Source organism: Limulus polyphemus, unplaced genomic scaffold, assembly GCF_000517525.1.
Source record: "Limulus polyphemus unplaced genomic scaffold, Limulus_polyphemus-2.1.2 Scaffold749, whole genome shotgun sequence".
NCBI lineage: Eukaryota > Metazoa > Arthropoda > Merostomata > Xiphosura > Limulidae > Limulus > Limulus polyphemus.
The window spans coordinates 47,721-65,594 of NW_013666359.1; the positions used below are offsets into that span (position 1 = coordinate 47,721).

The 17,874-nt window shown below is 32.8% G+C and overlaps 1 protein-coding gene across 1 annotated transcript in view; it reads left to right on the top strand.

The window, feature by feature from the left end:
* The first annotated feature begins 1,763 nt into the window (after positions 1-1,763).
* LOC106460316 overlaps positions 1,764-17,874 on the top strand; it is a 51,357-nt gene continuing 35,246 nt past the window's right edge. The window contains exon 1 of the mRNA XM_022387012.1: positions 1,764-1,963. Coding sequence (XP_022242720.1) covers positions 1,909-1,963 — 55 coding nt within the window. The 5' untranslated portion in view covers positions 1,764-1,908. The remainder of the gene's footprint in view (positions 1,964-17,874) is intronic.

Sequence of the window (17,874 nt, forward strand, 5' to 3'; positions counted from 1 at the left end):
AATCCGCAGTCATGCCGCTGTGCCACTGGGGGGGGGGTAGAAGGAAGGACACAAGCAATTGAATCTCTCTCGCTTTTTTTTTGCATACACGCACGCATATATATATATACATAAAGTGATTATACAGTTGTCTCATTTAGAACAGCTTAATACAAATTATAATTAAATTGGTTTTAATTGCCTTCGTAATATTTTCGTTATAATGCACCAACCACATAAGAGCAACGGTACTAGCTTTATTGTACCAAATGTGTAGTAACTTTTGCCGTACTCTGTATTTGTACAATTTAAATTAAGGAAGCAGTCCCAATACAAAGTGGCACAGATAGAGGACAGACAAAGCCAATAATGCACAATAAAATTAGATAAATTTTAAGGAAACTAGAATAACAAAATGGGTATTAATAGTGTTACAAAGATAGCAAAAATTTCGTCAAAGGTTACAATAAAAATGGCTAAGTTTTCAAAAGTCTTCAATCGTAGCATGAAGACGGAAGACATCTGAAATGTCGCCACCTACTATTTATAGCTATGTAAGGCAGTTGGCGCTCATTTTCAATTTTGTTTCATCATGAATACAATATAGATACATTCTTTTTATATAAAAAGTTTATTTGTTACAGTATTTACACTTTTCTGTAAATTATATGAATTAATATAAATGATGAAATTTAATGCACATGAGGTACTAGTACCATGCTGTCTTTAAAGATTTGACTCTTTACAGAGCTAACTTCACGGGGAGGACAGGTCTTTACAGAGCTAACTTCACGGGGAGGACAGGTCTTTACAAAGCTAACTTCACAGGGAGGACAGGTCTTTTTCATTACGGTAATCTATTCTGAATACTTTATCAATTGTTTTTACATCATTTTCTATTTCATTAAGCACAACAGCCTTCTCACAACTGGCTACACTCAATAGATAATAGTTCTGGTGAGGACTGAAGAACCCACATCTGCTCCAGAATATACTTTACATGTGAATAGAAGGTGCATCCGATAGACCGCGTATCCCTAATGTTACATGAGAGCTATGTCTCCTACTATCTTACCCAAAGTGATATTTAGCAGTTTGTGTATTGTTTTTTTTTTATTTAAATGTCTGGCATTTGGCTTGTCTCTCCTTGCTCTTGTATTCTCTTTTGTTACGATATCTTTTCCTTAGATATCAAACTTAACAGTTTTATATCTTTTAATATAAACACATGTGTATTATCTGTATCTATTTGGATAGACGTATATGGTAATAAAGTAAGTATGAGTTTAAAGGAGCTAAGTTGAAACAAACAAACATAAAAACGAAGAATGAAGTATGAAACAAGTTGAAAAACAAAATGTAACTTCAGGTGCACATACGGTTATAAATCAGTATCTTCAGATACATTTTTGGTTATCATTTGGAAAATCAGATCAACGACTCTATCCCAACATATGATGGCATCTTTAAACAAAGTTTTAGAATACACACAGATATATCTTGGAGAGATCATAGATAAGAAATTACATCTCCCAATTCTTCTGAACTATATACTTTTTATCAAACTTGTTACATGAATCGTTTACTAGAGTTTCCAATACATATTGCGAGGGCTTTGTGCTTATATCATATATTATAATAAATATTAGGTACAGTTTCAAACTGTAAGCACTATCTCCGTGTTCCTAAACTGCAAAACTCTCCGTTGGTGGCGCTAGTAGTTACGTCGGCCATCGGTTGTTGGAAGAGCGTCATTGCTTTAAGTCCCATGTCATGTGCGCGGCTAATGTGTTTCGTTGAGGTCGGTTGTTCGACAGCTCACAAAGTTCGGTGTTCGTGATTGTTTAGAAATCTATTTGTATGAAAATCATAAAAGAAATATTTCAAAGGCATGAATAGTTAGTTCGGGAAAAAAGAAACCAGAAAGAAATGGATTTTCCAACACAGTTGTGGACGGTTTTTATGGTTCTTCTTTCTACACAAGGTAAAACTAAATGCTTTCTGTTTTTCTCTTAAGTTATATATATATATATATATGTACGTAAACGCTGAAGTGACAGCGATATCAGTTAATACATTATATATATATAAGAATCCATGGTATTTTAACAAAAATGTGTTTAATGCTTTTTATAAAAATACTTCAAAGAAGTATGTGTTACACATAACGAGTCTTAAGAAACATAACACATGATTAACATTTATCACTAATCATACTTACATTTCTAAAAAACGTGCACTGTACTTCAGTCGAGGTTGGTATATTATCCAATTTTCAAGAACTTGTTAAATAATTGTTTAAATAGCAGTCAAAAGTTAAAATATGGTATTGTACTAATATTTAAAAAAACAGCTTATGAATCTTGGTCAACAATATATTTAAAAGCAATACCAGCTAACTTTTCCTATTGTTAATCCATCTATTGAGGGTTGAGTACGTCATAGTAAAACGATTTTGAATACGTCAATCAGCAAGTCACGTAACAACCACAGCCAATATAAATTACAGTGGTAAAGAATGTATCAAAACTATATTTTGACATTGTTTTGTGTTTCGTGGGTAGTGTGATGCCATCGAAAATTAATCGCTTTTCGGAAGGGTATATAACAATTCTTTCTGAGGCAAAATATTAATACATTCAGAGGAAGTCCATTATACTTGATGTAATTGAAAAATGGAATAGATCAACTTGGGGTACCCAAACCATCCAAAACAAGACCTTCTGCAAGTCGTACCATTGTCGTAGTAAATATAGTGCGGCGTCTTATACAAGTTGCTTTTACGATACATAACTTTAACCATTACACACCTCAAGCACTTGGAGAATCAATTAGTATTCATGGTATTTCGTACGAAGACATACCGGTCAAAGCATCAGATTCAGTGCCTGTGGCTTTCCTTAAAATCGGATTTTGAAATGGGTCCTGGGAAACCGCTGTATTTGTATACTAGATGGAAAATAGAAAGTCTACAGGGAGGATTGGTATGCTATTGATATGACAGTCTTATGATGGAGCATTTTACAATGTAAACTGAGCTGTAGGACCATTGGCAATATGAATAGTTGTCAGACAGAGCATGACTGGACACGGCAACATGGACTGTAATGATGTGTTGAGACTCCAGAATCGTTTGAATATAACGTACTCACCCTCATTAACAATAACAAATTACCATAAAACCATCATTTATTGATTAAATTCTCATATAAAAGAGTCATCTAATGGTAAGTTTTAATAGGAAGGATTGATATTCTTATATTCTTTATTAATAAGATCCAATAAAGAAACAACGTATTTTTTCAATAGCTTTACATACGATTGGAATTGTATTTTACTACATTTTCGTTCTTTTAAAAAACAAATGATTATGTTGTCTGTTTGAATAAAATCAAAACAGATATTGGATGTTTGGGTTTAAGGATGGGTTATTCTCAAAAACTATACGCGATATAAAAGTTTTAAGCAAAACTTTGCGGTTCAGCTTCCTTGTTGATAAGCGATAGAGATAAGGGGATTGTAGTTTTTAGTTGATATTCTCAGAAGCACTTAATTAAAAAACAATGTCATTACCCTTTCTGTCGTTAATAGTTTGTTTTGTATTCTTAGCTAATATTCATTTGCTAAAACAAATTTCAAAAATATATCAGTGAAAACTATATTTTGAGAAACGGCTTAACTTAGATAAGTCACTTTCGTCATTAGAAATTATAATAAACAACTATATTATTAAACTAGTGAATACAACTCAAATTTTTATCTCGTGCCATACTAATTATTATTTTTTAAATGCTTTAAAACTACATCTTATTATAATTCTTTAGTTTTCCATTAGTAACAAGTTATCAAAATATCTCGATGTCAGAATTTTAATGAAGTTTCAACTTCTGTATTAATAGTTTCATTGGGATACAAAGTAATTATGGTTAGATTTAGACCTGTATATTAACTAGCAGTTATCTGGCAGTCGTAAGACTTGAAACAAATGTGCGCATACTGACGATATCTTTTTTTTTTTTCATACAAACTTGAAATGTTCATATATGTTTAATAACAGTTGTAAACGAATAAACTTACATTATCAGTTAACAATTTTAAATATTTCAAATTAACTGTAACGAGTAATTTTATATAAAAAATTGATGTTTTGATGGTGCAATCTGAATGTACTTTAGGTTTTTAATAAAATAGAGCAATATATATATTTCTAAGTGAATAAGTAAAAAAGCTTTTATGTTAAATAAATAACTGAAATATTTTACCAAACAATAATCCCCTTTTAATTTCATTGGCTTAGAATTGTATGAAACAGAAATATTGTTAATACACGAAAATGTAAGTATAATACTTTCCCAAATTAGTTTATTTTGGGATATATGTGTAGTTATTCGAGAACTTAATGAATTATTCAATATTCACCGAAAACAACTTCCTCATCTTTCTTTCTATGATTTCAAACACTAGTAAACCAGAACCGACATTTCTATCAAATTTTGATGTGCTAGTTTTTTAACCCAAAATCAGCGCTTTTTTTACATTTTGAATAAAAAAATATGTTTGCTTGGAGATAAGGAAATACTAAGCTAATTTGTTTTTTACTTGGACATATTGTTTAAAACTTAATGTGTCAAAAGTTTGAAGAAAGACCTAATATTTGTCAAAAATTGAAATATAATCACATTACGTTTGTACTATTTGGTTATTTTTCTATATCTCTACTATTTGGGTAAAAAGTTCAACCTTAAGCCCAAATAAGTTTCAAACCCGTTGAGCAAACCCACTAAAGAAAAATGTGAGCTGACTGTTTTATCGGCAAGGCGTGGGCCTCTATTAGAATAGGAAAGGCTTTACAGTTGAATTTCTGTGCGATGTAATAACAACAGATAAACACTGCGGATCTGCAAGATAGGGATAAAACATATAAAGGTACACTACAAATGAAAAAACAAATCTCTGTAAAGATTTAGAATTTTTTTTTTTTTTTGCAATTTTTGCTTATTTCATTATAAAACCAATGTTTTTAAGCTGCACTTGTATTGTCTATTAGCAACTATGAAAGGTAAAGCAGAATAATAGCCCTACACTAGACATAGTTCAAAAAATTAATTCATCACAGCTTAACATCTTAACAAAAAGTTCCCAATGTTTCAATAAAAACTAGTGAATATGTTTTGTTGTTGCGTTGTGCCCACCATAGGAATCGAATCCTCGTTTTTAGCGTTATAAGTCCTCATATGTATTACTGATCCAGCAGGGGGCAAAATTGACGAAATGGTTTCTCTAGTTTTCGGAGCAAAGCTACCATTAATTTTACCAAAACTTTGTAACTTTTGAGTAAAAAAAAACATAGTTTAAAATAGTCAGTGCGGATTTGAATCTAATCTCATTTCAAAATATTTCATAAACACAGAGTAGTACATAGAGATTAATGCGAACTAGTAATGAGTTATCAAAGTTGCCATAGGATGAAATTAGTTTGACAAGTTAATTGTGTAAACGTTATTTTTTGTGCTTATTTTAAAAACTATTAAGCCTTATTAGTCGCCTTAGTTGGTTTATAACATAAATTGATAAACACCTTCCACTGACAAAGCATAGCATGAAATACAAAAATGCAGTTATGATATGTTAAACAATAATAATTCTGAAAGCACTAAGACAAATCTCTGCATAAAATAATATAGGAGTAACCCATTACGCATTTAGTAGCACTTAATTTGACGTATATGCAAGTATTAAACAACGAATTATATCGTTAAACGCGCCAAACATGGCATGGGATTAGGTTTACAATGTTCCTGGCACCGTATCACTACCATCTATCACCAGAATACAGTCATGCAACATTGAAAATGGAAGTTGATTAGATGTATACAAGCATATTTAGCTAGTAACGACTGTATCCACGTGAGACTAACTTGAATTCTATACGCTCTGTACACCATGGTTCAGTACCGCTGGAGATTTAATTGACGCATTGGCTGCCTAAGGTGAAAAGTTAGACAGGGATACGAGAGAAAATATATGTATCAAGTAAACATATCATTTGTGTTGTTATTGAAAATGGTTGCAGTAAAGTGCAATAATGGTGTTAATCAAATTCTTATTTCCAAAAAAATTCGTTCTCAAGCTAATATTTATTTTATCATTTTCTTGTTTCTTTTCGGTGAGGAGAGTTCTGTTGACGGGAATGTTTTTTTTTTAAAATAAATTCTAAGCTTATGTAAAACTAATAATTAATCCTTAGGTAAAATCAAGAACTTTTGTCTGGGAAAGTTGTTGTTAAAAATCGAATTCCACATCCAAACAAAGTGACTCCTTTTTATATATTGGGCTAATATTTCTAAAGCAATGAATTATATGAATGACTGAGGTAAGATTTATCTGGCTTGCAGAGTTTTTTGTGAAAATATTTTATAAAATACTAAATCTTTTGGAGTGTAATTTCATGGCTTTAAACAATAACTGGTTTGTTAAAGGAAATTTGAAGTAAAGGTTGAGAAATAAGAGTGAATTAGGATGTGAATTAAGAATATGTAGTGAAAAACAGAATGGATAAAAAACAAAATATGTGTAGGTTAATTCAAAGCAATAAGCAGAAAAGCAATCACGAAATAATTTTATTGTAAATATAAGATTTGAATAAAAGCCTTTTTAGAAAAAAAAGACAAGTTTTGAATACTTTAAAGTAATTACGTTTCGGCTTAAATTATACTCTTTCTAACAAAAAGTTTTCCTGAATAATGCAACTAAAATCCATATCAATATAAATAGAATAAATTTTGACCATGTTTAGCCACATTTTACTTAATTTTTAAACCTTTCTGCACGACACATTTCTGAGCTCGATATTCTGCTGATCATTAACCATCTTATTTAATCAGTTCGAAACTTTTTGTACTGCCCTGTGATTTCTGATGCTATAAAAAAACGAGCAGTTATTTACGCCATTTCTTAAACAGAAATCATTTATGCTATAACAAAGAAAGTGTTTGTTTATAATTAAGCAAAAACTACACAATGGGTTACCTGTGCTCTGCCCACCACGGGTATGAAAACCCAGATTCTAGCCTTATAAGTCTGCAGACATATCGCTGTGCTACTGGGGGTCCATGATTTATGTAAACACTAAATATAAGGAATTAAATTTATTCAATATTTTTATTACTGCCTTTCTATGGCAAATTACCATTTTTGTTTTATTTTTGATACGCATTCAAACGCCATTTTCACCGAGGGAAAGAAAGACAAGTAAAAGGGCCAAATAACATTTAAAGGGAAAGTGTTTCATTAAAGATCAAAACAAAAGAAAATAATTCAACGAAATAATGAAAAAGAATACAATGAAAAAAAAAATGGCTACAGAGATTCTGACACATAGATCAACTCACGTTTCATCATAAACTATTTCGAAGTGTTCCACCAAATTAGCTTAGATCATAGAACACCAACGAAGTACATAATCTGAATCGACAGTTATCAATAATGTTGTCATATACAAACAACTTCCTAAGTTAATCAATTAAAAAATATCTTTGTCTGCACTGAAATGTGCACGAATGTGATTAGCAAAAAAATAATAATAAAAAATAAAAGAGGAAAATATTGAAATAAGGTATTATATATAATTTGACAGTTTTCCTACTTAAATGGGCCCGGCATGGCCAGGTGGATAAGACGCTCGACTCACAATCTGAGGGTCGCGGGTTCGAATCCGCATACCACCAAACATGCTCGCCCTTTCAGCCGTGGGGGCGTTATAATGTGACGGTCAATCCCACTATTCGTTGGTAAAAGAGTAGCCCAAGAGTTGGCGGTGGGTGGTGATGACTAACTGCCTTCACTCTAGTCTTACACTGCTAAATTAGGGACGGCTAGCGCAGATAGCCCTCGTGTAGCTTTGCGCGAAATTCCAAAAACAAACAAACAAACAATCCTACTTAAATTAAAACTGCGATAGTCCCCTGGTGGATCAGTGGAATCTCTACACATTAAACCAGAAAAAAATTTTAAATATAAGGTATATTATATTTTGATAATTTTCGTACTTGAGCTTAATTTACAATAGTCCCCTAGTAGGTCAGTGGTATTTTTACAACGCTAAAATCTGGGGTTCGATTCCCTGCGGGGGACAGAGCGCAGACAGTTTGCTGTGTAGCTTTTCGCTAAATAGGTACAAACAAATTAAACTACAATATGTTATCAAATATCACAAAACAACTTTAAGCTGATAAATAGCTTTGGCTCAACCTATAGTAAAATATCAGTTAGTCTTTTTATTTATTGAAACAAATAACGTTATTGTACAAAAGAGTGATGATGCCAGTTTTGTTGTTGTTTCTATGCTCTTAATTAATCTCAATAGACTAATTATGCCACTTTTATTGTTGTTTCTGTGCTCTTAATTAATCTCAATAGACTAATTATGCCACTTTTATTGTTGTTTCTGTGCTCTTAATTAATCTCAATAGACTAATTATGCCAGTTTTATTGCTTTCGTTACGCCCTTTCAACAACCTAATCATGTTCTAAGGATGTCGTTAGGTCTGTTTCTTTTCGACAGATTAATGATGCAAGTTTTATACATACAATTATTCTTTTAGATTTTAACCAATGATTATATCGTTCGTTTTGCAAAAAGAAATTCAATTTTATAGATTTTATATCATCATTTGAAAATTTCATTCAGCTGGTTCTATACATAGTTATTTTAGGGAAAGAATAAGACTTTCTGATAGATGGACTTATTATATCATAAGGCTGTTTTTCGACGATTTCTGTGGGTTCGTGCTTATTTGCTTTATTGAAAAAAAAAGCATTAGCCTTGGTAAAAATGCGCACTGGTTCACATTGTAGAGCTCAATTTTAAGTCACAGGATTTGATTCAAGCTTTTCTTTAGGAAAAGATGTTACACTTTAGTTTTTAGCCAGAATGAGTTATGGTTCATACTGTGAAGCTCAATGTTAAATTTCAAGGATGAAAGCTTTCCTTTGGGAAAAGCTGTTAAACTTTAGTTTATGGCCAGAATGCGTTCTGGTTCACACTGTGGAGCTCAGTGCTATGTCACAAGAATCTAAGCTTTCCTTTGGGAAAAAGCTCTTACACTTTACCTTATACCCAGGATACATTCTGGTTCACATTGTTGAGCTCAGCGTCATGTCAGAAGGTTGTAAGCCTTCCTCTGGGGAAAGAACAGGACACTGCGAAAAAGAGGCCTTCAATATTTTACGTGGAATGGATAGTCCCAAACAACGGAGTGTCTAAGAAGCAATGGGCTCCAAAACCACGTTCTTAGTCAAGATAGTACAACATCTTAATCCGCGAGCCATTGTGATGAATATCTTGGTACTGTTAACGAAACAACAAACAAAAACTTGAAGTCGATGAAAGCTCACAGAATAAAGGTTCTCAAGCTTCAAGCCTCACATTGAAAACTACGGCTTTTCTCAAGAGAATGATGGAAGAAAAACTGTAATCACAGCAGTTCCATTCGGCCATATTCTTGTCAATCTCCTAGTACAACTTCATTGAACATTTGTTTCTTTGGTCTTGGAATTTGATGCTGATGTAGAGTGAAAAGTTTGTCAAGATTTGTGATCTACTTAATTGTCCTTTGCGGAACTTCGTTACTATGGACAATATTGCAAAATCATGGCCTTCAGGCTAAGTACGACAAGCGATGGAGGGTTAATTTCCAAATGTAGCACAGGACCTGGAACATCGTTCTGATGAAATTGATAGTAACACACATTATAAATATATTGATACAGGAAAACCAAAAATAACTCGGCAAGTATATGCTTAAAGATAAAGACTGGTACATATAAAGAGAGGTAGCTAGAGAAATGTGTAATGATAGGTTCATGAAGTGGGCTTTGGATATATATATTTTAATTTCGAAGTCGAAGAAAATATTATGATTCTGATAATTAGCTGAGAAAATCTAATTAACGGACAAAGTATTGTTTGTTTGTTTGAAGTTAAGCACAAAGCTATACAATGGGTTATTTGTGTTCTGCCCATCACGGGTATCGAAACCCGGTTTATAGCGTTGTAAGCCCGCAGACATACAGCTGAGTCACTGGGGGGGGGGGTTGCACAAAGTAAATATGCATACTCTGCCCAAAGAGAAGGAAAAGAGTAAACACACGCGATAGAAGAATTACACTTGATGCAACGTATAATATGTTCCATAAACTTTATCATAACTCTTATTTTTTATTGTTCAAGTCATTCTTCTTTACGTAGTAACGTCCTTCACGTGTCTTTTTTTTTTTTACTTTTCCTGGAAGGTATCCCTAAGTTAACGCCTTAAATGCTACACCCTGGACTTTGCTCCTCCCATTTTCTGTTATTACTTCCTCGAGTCTTAATCCCTCCTTCTCAGGCCTACTTCAAACTCATGTTTATACTTGAAATTGTGTCATGTATATATCCTTATGTATGGTAATAGCATGCTCAAGCAAGATCCATGATCTCACCATTATTTCAGGAAAGTTTGTATCCTAACTCTAGCATTAAGTAGGCTGAAGAAGCATAATTTTTCAAATGTTTTAGTTTGTTTTTATATAAACACATGACAACTTAGTTTCTGTCACGAGTTCATTTTCTTAGAATTATAATATGATGATTACATTTCTCATTATTTGATGAATGAATTAATCTTTGACTGCTGGAAGTTATATTTCTTAACTACAGGTAAAGTCACGGAAAGGTGAAATTGTTCCTGAAATACTTTAAGATAACAGTAGGAGCTTTTGTATGATAAACATCAGCGTTTTGACAAAATATATGGATTAACCCAATCATAAAATCGGATCAAGCTGCTACCAACACATGAACAGTGGTACATAGATTCAAAGCGCCTTCCAATCATCAAATCATAAATTGTATAATTTCTGCCTAAGTATGTATTCTGATCATAGGTGTGAATCAAGGACGAGGTTGATAAGATTACTTCTCAGTCTACTTTTCGCACATGGATGAAGCATGTGTAAAAGTCTGCGTTGGGTTTGATTAGTGTCAATTAGAGGATAGTGCCCCCTAGCCACATTATTTACATGCACAAGTATTTTTGTCTTCTCAAAGAAATAACGTATAACTGCAGTAATGGTTGAGGCCGTTTTCTAAATGTACTTATTCTGAGTTACAATAAAGAATAAAGTAACATAATACAACGAGGATATTTCAAAGAACACCACCATTCTGAGGTACTGTAACGTTGTTTTATTTTTTCACAGATTAATTCAGAGCTAAGGTACGGTTTAGCTTGTACCTTTTCATGAGCAGCTGCAAGAGTATTATTTCTAACTAGCTCTGGATACGATTACGTTAAATATACAATTCTAAATCAAGGCTATATCTACTTTATGTGACTCTATTGCCTTCTTACAGAACAGTAATGCTTGTGACTAAAGTCTATCTTGTTTCACTAAAATAAAATCACAAAGTATCTTTTCACAACATTATTACAGAATAATAGTAATGAAAAAAGTGAAATCGGACTAATTTCTTATAGTGTTAATTCTCAGCTAAAGTACTAGTTTTCCTACAAGTATCTGACTTTAGTATTAATTATCCTAGATATGATGATGGTTAAGATGAGAGCGCATTTCCATATAAATGATTTTAAGTAGTGTAAAGAAAAAGATAACATCGAAACGTGTTTTAGCACCTTATACAAAAATGAAAACAATATAGAGCTTAGAGTTCATTATTAATATACCAACGGACTTTTCTTAAGGGGTGTTTTAGCGAAATGTTGGTAAATCTGTTGTCCATTGTTTAATTATCTCAGCTTACCTATCTTTAATCTTCTGATTTTAAAGCGCCCTAACAGCATATGTTTGATACACTTTCATAGCGACCTCAAGTTTAAGATTTAAAGCAAACGCAAGGATAATAAGCAACGCAAAGTTAGCGATTTTGAATCTCATTCAGCAACCTTGACTCAAGATCATTTTGTTCCATTCCTATACAAAACGTAAGACTTTTCTAACGCTTTCACTTGTTTTCGTGTTAGCAAGCAATCAAATAAATACTGTCCGCCACTACACGTTTCAATGAGGAAGAAGAATATTTCAACTGATACAAAACAACCAGTTTTGATCGCGAATGATTTGCCGAAATTATTAATATTATTATAGAACTTATATATTTCTAAAAATTTGCTAAATTGCTAGTTTTAGTATTAAACTTGTTAAATTATATTAATAAATTAAGATAGCCTATATATTATTCTCCCGGCAAGTTAACCGCACCCAAAATATCGTGGAATTGTCCCACCGGGAATATATTTCACCTTACATATGTGCTGGCACGTTGATCAAGCTTGAGTGCCCTCATGATAATACAATAAAATATATTTATTAAGATAATACAGACTGATTAAATGGGACCAACTAGCTTTATAACCAAGACATTATCTATCATGTATCACAAGTTAATTTTTAGATTTGAAACAACAGATTTTTTTTTTTGAAGAAAATTCTCCGAACTTATAAAGTAGCTTAGAAATGAGATAGAGAAATGAAACGAAAACAACATATAATAGACCACAAAATAGGTTTAACTCAACTTATATTTTGGTCCTGAAAAACAAAAGCAAACAATGGATGCCCGTTAAATGATCGTTAAATGTATTTTCACACTTGAATGTTTAAAGAAACAATTTGTCATACGTTTTTAATTCAAGTTAGGCTTATCATGCATTCTGAAATGCAAGCTATTATTCGTAAAGCTCTTGTCTACAGAAGTCAAGCTTTTAATATTCTGATCGTATGATAAAAATTAATAAATCTTTGTTTGTTATGGATTTCTGCGCTAGCCGTTCCTAATTTAGCATTGTAAGACTAGAGGAAAGGCAGCTAGTTATCACTACCCACCGCCAACTCTTAGGATACTCTTTAGTAACGAATAGTGGGATTGACTGTCACATTATAACGTCCCCACGGCTGAAATGGCGAGCATGTTTGGTGTGACGGGGATTCGAACCCGCGACCTGCATTTGCGAGTCGAACGCCCTAACCACCTGGCCATGCCTGGCCTAAATTAATAAATATACATTAAACTTTAGCTATCAAGAATATAAAATAAAACATCCAAAGTTTTCTACAACTCCAAATGATTTAATGTAGCAGCACTGATAAATATATGCTCCTGTTATTGAAACATGATGTTCCCAAACTAAACGAAAAATGTTAAAATGAAAAATACATGCAAATTTTCTGAGATAATCGTGGATATCTTGGTGGAAAACACTATTGAAAAATGGCATGGAACTTAGCTTTTCAGCGATATTATGATACAACCATAAAGTAAATATTCAGTCTGGGTATGACTAGTTAACTAAAACCTCCTTATTAAATTCATAATACTCTTCTATTGTTTCTTTGTTTGTAAATAAGCACAAAGGTACACGATGGACTATCTGTGCTGTTACTACCTATCGAAACCCAGTTTTTAGCTATAACGCTAAAAATCCGCACATTTACCGCTGTGAAGCTGGGGGCGTTTTCTGACGTATTAGATGAATAAACTATCTCTAAGTTTATGCTTTGTAGTTTCATAACGTAATTATAAAAACAATACTATAGGTTTGCTTTTGTTTGATACATGATCGCAAAAATAATTTTCCATCCGGTGGGTCAGTGGTAAGTTTATGGATTTAGATGGCTAAAATCCGGGGTTCAATTCTCCGCAGTGGAAAGAACGCAGATAGCCCATTGTAAAATTTTGCCTAATGAAAGAACACCAACGACAACAGAAAATTATTGAAACATTGTATGTTATTTAGTTTTATGTTATTCAGCTTTAATTATTTAGTAATTACAATTACTGTATCTTCAGTTTTGGACTATTATTCTTCAATATTTGTTGAGCTTTCGAGCTGAAAAATCTTAATATCTAAATTTGACTTCCATTTGACGTTAAAATAAAATAAAAGCATAATATTTTGCAAGTTTCGTTTTGATTATCTTTAATAGAAAACTGAACGTTAAAGCTAGGTTTTTAAGATTTTTTGTTTTTCTTTTAGCAGTAAGAAGTTAAACAAAAATATATATATATATATATACATAGAGCTAAAGATTTTAATCTTACCCATTTCGATTGTTACAATTATAACACGGTCTGTACTTTTTAAGATTTTGTCTTCAATTAATCCTATAGCAAAGCAGTAGCACCCAAACTATTTTAAATTGGTATTGTTAACTGGAGTGTTAATAAATTCACTTAAAATTCCAACTTCCGAAAGAAATTGTGTTATGAAAAAGCTTTCGCACTGAAGAAGTGTTAAATAAAAGGTCTTAACAAAGACGAGGTACCTATATATTAACAATATTTTTTACACCAATGAAATTCGTTTTCATTCTAATTAAATATTTAAAAATACTAAGATTGTTTTAAATTCGAAGTTATTAATGACTATATATATATTTTATACGATTATTTGATGTTTATCTACATGTAATTAATTAATTCAACTTAACACAATTATACCTTCATTGTGCTAAGTTGAATGAATTATAAGAGTATATTTCAACATTTTATAAGAAAATTGGTTATTTTCTTAAACGTAATTAATACATTTTTACAAAAGTACGCAGTAAAGCAAATCTTTGTGGGTCCACGTTTGAATTGTTCATTTTCGTTCAATTACGGGAATTATTATAACGTCATTTGGTGCGAACGAGATATTGGCACAATAGAAACATGCACGGGTTATTGGCACGCACCAATAGGAACGTGCAGCCTATTCTTCACCGAGAACAAGAAAATAAAATAATGAAACAATCTAATTAAATTAAAAAGGAATACAGCCGAATCTGAATACTATCAATATTTTTAAATGGATTCAGGAAAAAATGGGTAGATGTGTTTTGAACTGAGGTGTGCGGTAACATAATTTCGAAGTCATTAGAAAATTATTGGAGTGAGAGGGTATAGCGTCCGCATTTCTAAGTTGAATCGGAACGGGCATCACTAGACTCCCTATGGTTATGAAACATTATAATCAGATATTCGGCAACAAGGTACAATGAACAAAAGGCCCAGTTCACCGTGTGTTTCAGAAAATGATATAAAGACAGGAGTTCAATGATAAGGAAGGATAGACTAGGTCAGATATGAGACATAAATCGATAAACCGAGAAAGACGAAGGAAGAAAGTAATATGCTGCCAGAAAGAAACTAAACCTATGTGTTATTGACTACCAGTATTATGTTTTACGTTTACGTTGGTTTGAATAAATTCCCGATAGGAATAGGTACAATATAAATATAGTTGGTGTATATATAGAGGTAAAACAGTAGTGCCAGTAGCACGATCGTAACATAATGATAACATAACAAATCAAATATGTAACAGTTATGTCTGGGAAACTTTAATTACTTAATATGTAAAGATATGAGATAGTAGAAGTTACAATGAGCAGTTCCAAAATTTCGGTCATGTATTGAAAGACGCATCTGATGGATGTTAAATAGATAGCAAGCAGGTGGAATGAGCTTCGGAGCCGGATTTACAGACAAACCAAACAAGTTAGCAAGGATAATATTACTATTAACGAGGCACCGATTTAGGTATTTTTGAAGAAGTTTATGGAGGTGTAGAAGGTAATGCGGTCGTATAGTTCTTTGGTGAGACTGAGAAGACGAATTTGGAAATCTAATCTGAGAGCATGACATTCCATGATCATAAAATGTAAAGGAAGCTGACATCCATGCAGAATGATCATAGGTTGTATAAAGAATTTTATAAGTATAGAGCTAGAGGGGATAATTCAATCCCCAGTTGCAGGAATCACATGAGATTGATTCTCTTGAAGACTTTGGAGCTGGTGGCTGTAAAGTTAGTTTTCCCAGTGAGATGCTTATCAAAGTAATGCCCAGATATTTTACAGAATCTGAAAGCTGAATGTGAAAATTATCAAAGTGGACGTTGAAGAGGCGAGGATCACGACAAGGCCTAAATTTTTTTATGGCTTTGAGCAAACAGTATAGCTCTAGTTTTAGTTTTATTAACCACAAGACGACAAATTTTATACCCTAGGAGAAAACGATCAACAGCCTGTTGAAGAACTCTGTTAAGAGTGATCATGATACGCCAATTAGCAAGCAGGGCTGTGCCATCGGCATGCTGAAATAGCTGGACAGTATCGCCAGGTTGTGTGTGGACATCTGCAACACAGAGTATATAAAGTGAAGGATCGAGATCAGATGATTTCCAGTGATGTGACAGCTCGAAAAACACGAAGAAATGAAATTATAAGTCGGACCTAAATAACAGGTAGTTTCATGGAGTGAAGTGTATAGTTCAGTTCACGGTGCCCAACGTTATCAAGTATTTTCTCAAAGTAAAAATCAAAAGACAAGATGGGCGATTGGTATTAAAATGATTAGTGATAACACCAGATAACCTGAGGAGCTAATCCAGGGTCGAAAGTCGAGGCCGAAGTCTAGCTTAACACATAGGCAGGAAGTTGTTTTCCGAAATAAAGCAGCGGAGACGAAAGACTAAAGTACGCTCAAATGTCTTGACGAAAACACTGGTAAGACTAATAACTCAATAAGATCTCCCTAGTGAAGGAGGTTTGAGATTTATTGGGCTTAAGAAATAAAAGTATTTTGGAGTTTCCATGAGTGATTTGGCAAAATCCAGTGTGTAAAATGAAGCTAAATAAAGTGTTTAATAAATAGAAATTGCAAGAAGCATTCCATAAATGGGTATATGTAATATTGTCCAACAAAGGTCAAAGGTCCTGTGTTTCGTTTGTTAAGTAAAGCACGATGAATATCAGACACAGATTACGTACAATTAGAAAACCATAGCCGGGATTTTGGGAAAAATTAAGAGTGAGTTCTGGAACATACGTGTTGGTAAGATGGGAAATATCCGGAGAGATATAAGTGTCAACTGAAAGAACAAGACTAGGATTCTAATAATGGTGGAGTGCATATTATATGTATGGCGTTCTTAGTTGTTCTTATATCCACCTTAGTGAACATATATTTATATACAGTTTGAAGAATATGTAGCATTTATGTTACTAAGTCATTATTTTGAACTGTTCAGCAGGTTATGAGAGGTGAGATTATTCACAAGTGGCGAATAGAATGATATTTTGGTCCTTATATTAATTTTTAGTAACATATTCATTGTTATGACAGCTGCTTAAAATGTAGAGTCTTATGTAAATAAAAAAAATATCTATCTATCTGTTTGTCTATAGATTCATAAGCGGCGTGCGAGTCTTTTGTTTGAGTAGGCTATTGTGTCACATATACTGCATAATATTTTTCAGTTGGTGAGAATAATGCTCTATAAGGGACATTTTATTTGTGAAGGATGTTTGTTTGTCCACGATAGGTGTTCAAGGTGGGTTCCCCCTCAGGCGGTCAGAGGTGAACTATCTCTCGCCCCCATTTGGAGAGGATAAGTCTTCCCAACCCGCCCCTGTAGAGGTTTTCCTTCAGAAATTAATAACTGAGTTGTTAAAAATCATATTATGCGCCACAAGGTAGAAAAATTATGAAACTAATATTCAAATAGAGATCCGATATTTATTATAGAATAAGTGCTATTATAATATAATTCATTCCTGTGCTACACAGCAGCATGGTTCTAGCGTTTATACAAGTCATCTGGGAAAGACATGATATTTATTTCTGAGTACACAGATAATGTTCTGTATATACTGATAAGATCAACATTTATTCAACGTGTATTTACCACAACATGATGAGAAGAACATATGAATGTGTATATTATATTGAGAAGGAGTTGAATGAAATACGACGTAACGATTTGGTATGTTTGGATAGTGATTTTAATGTTGAATAAAGAATTATACTGTATACTATCAGGATTACATAGATGTCATATAGTTGATAGA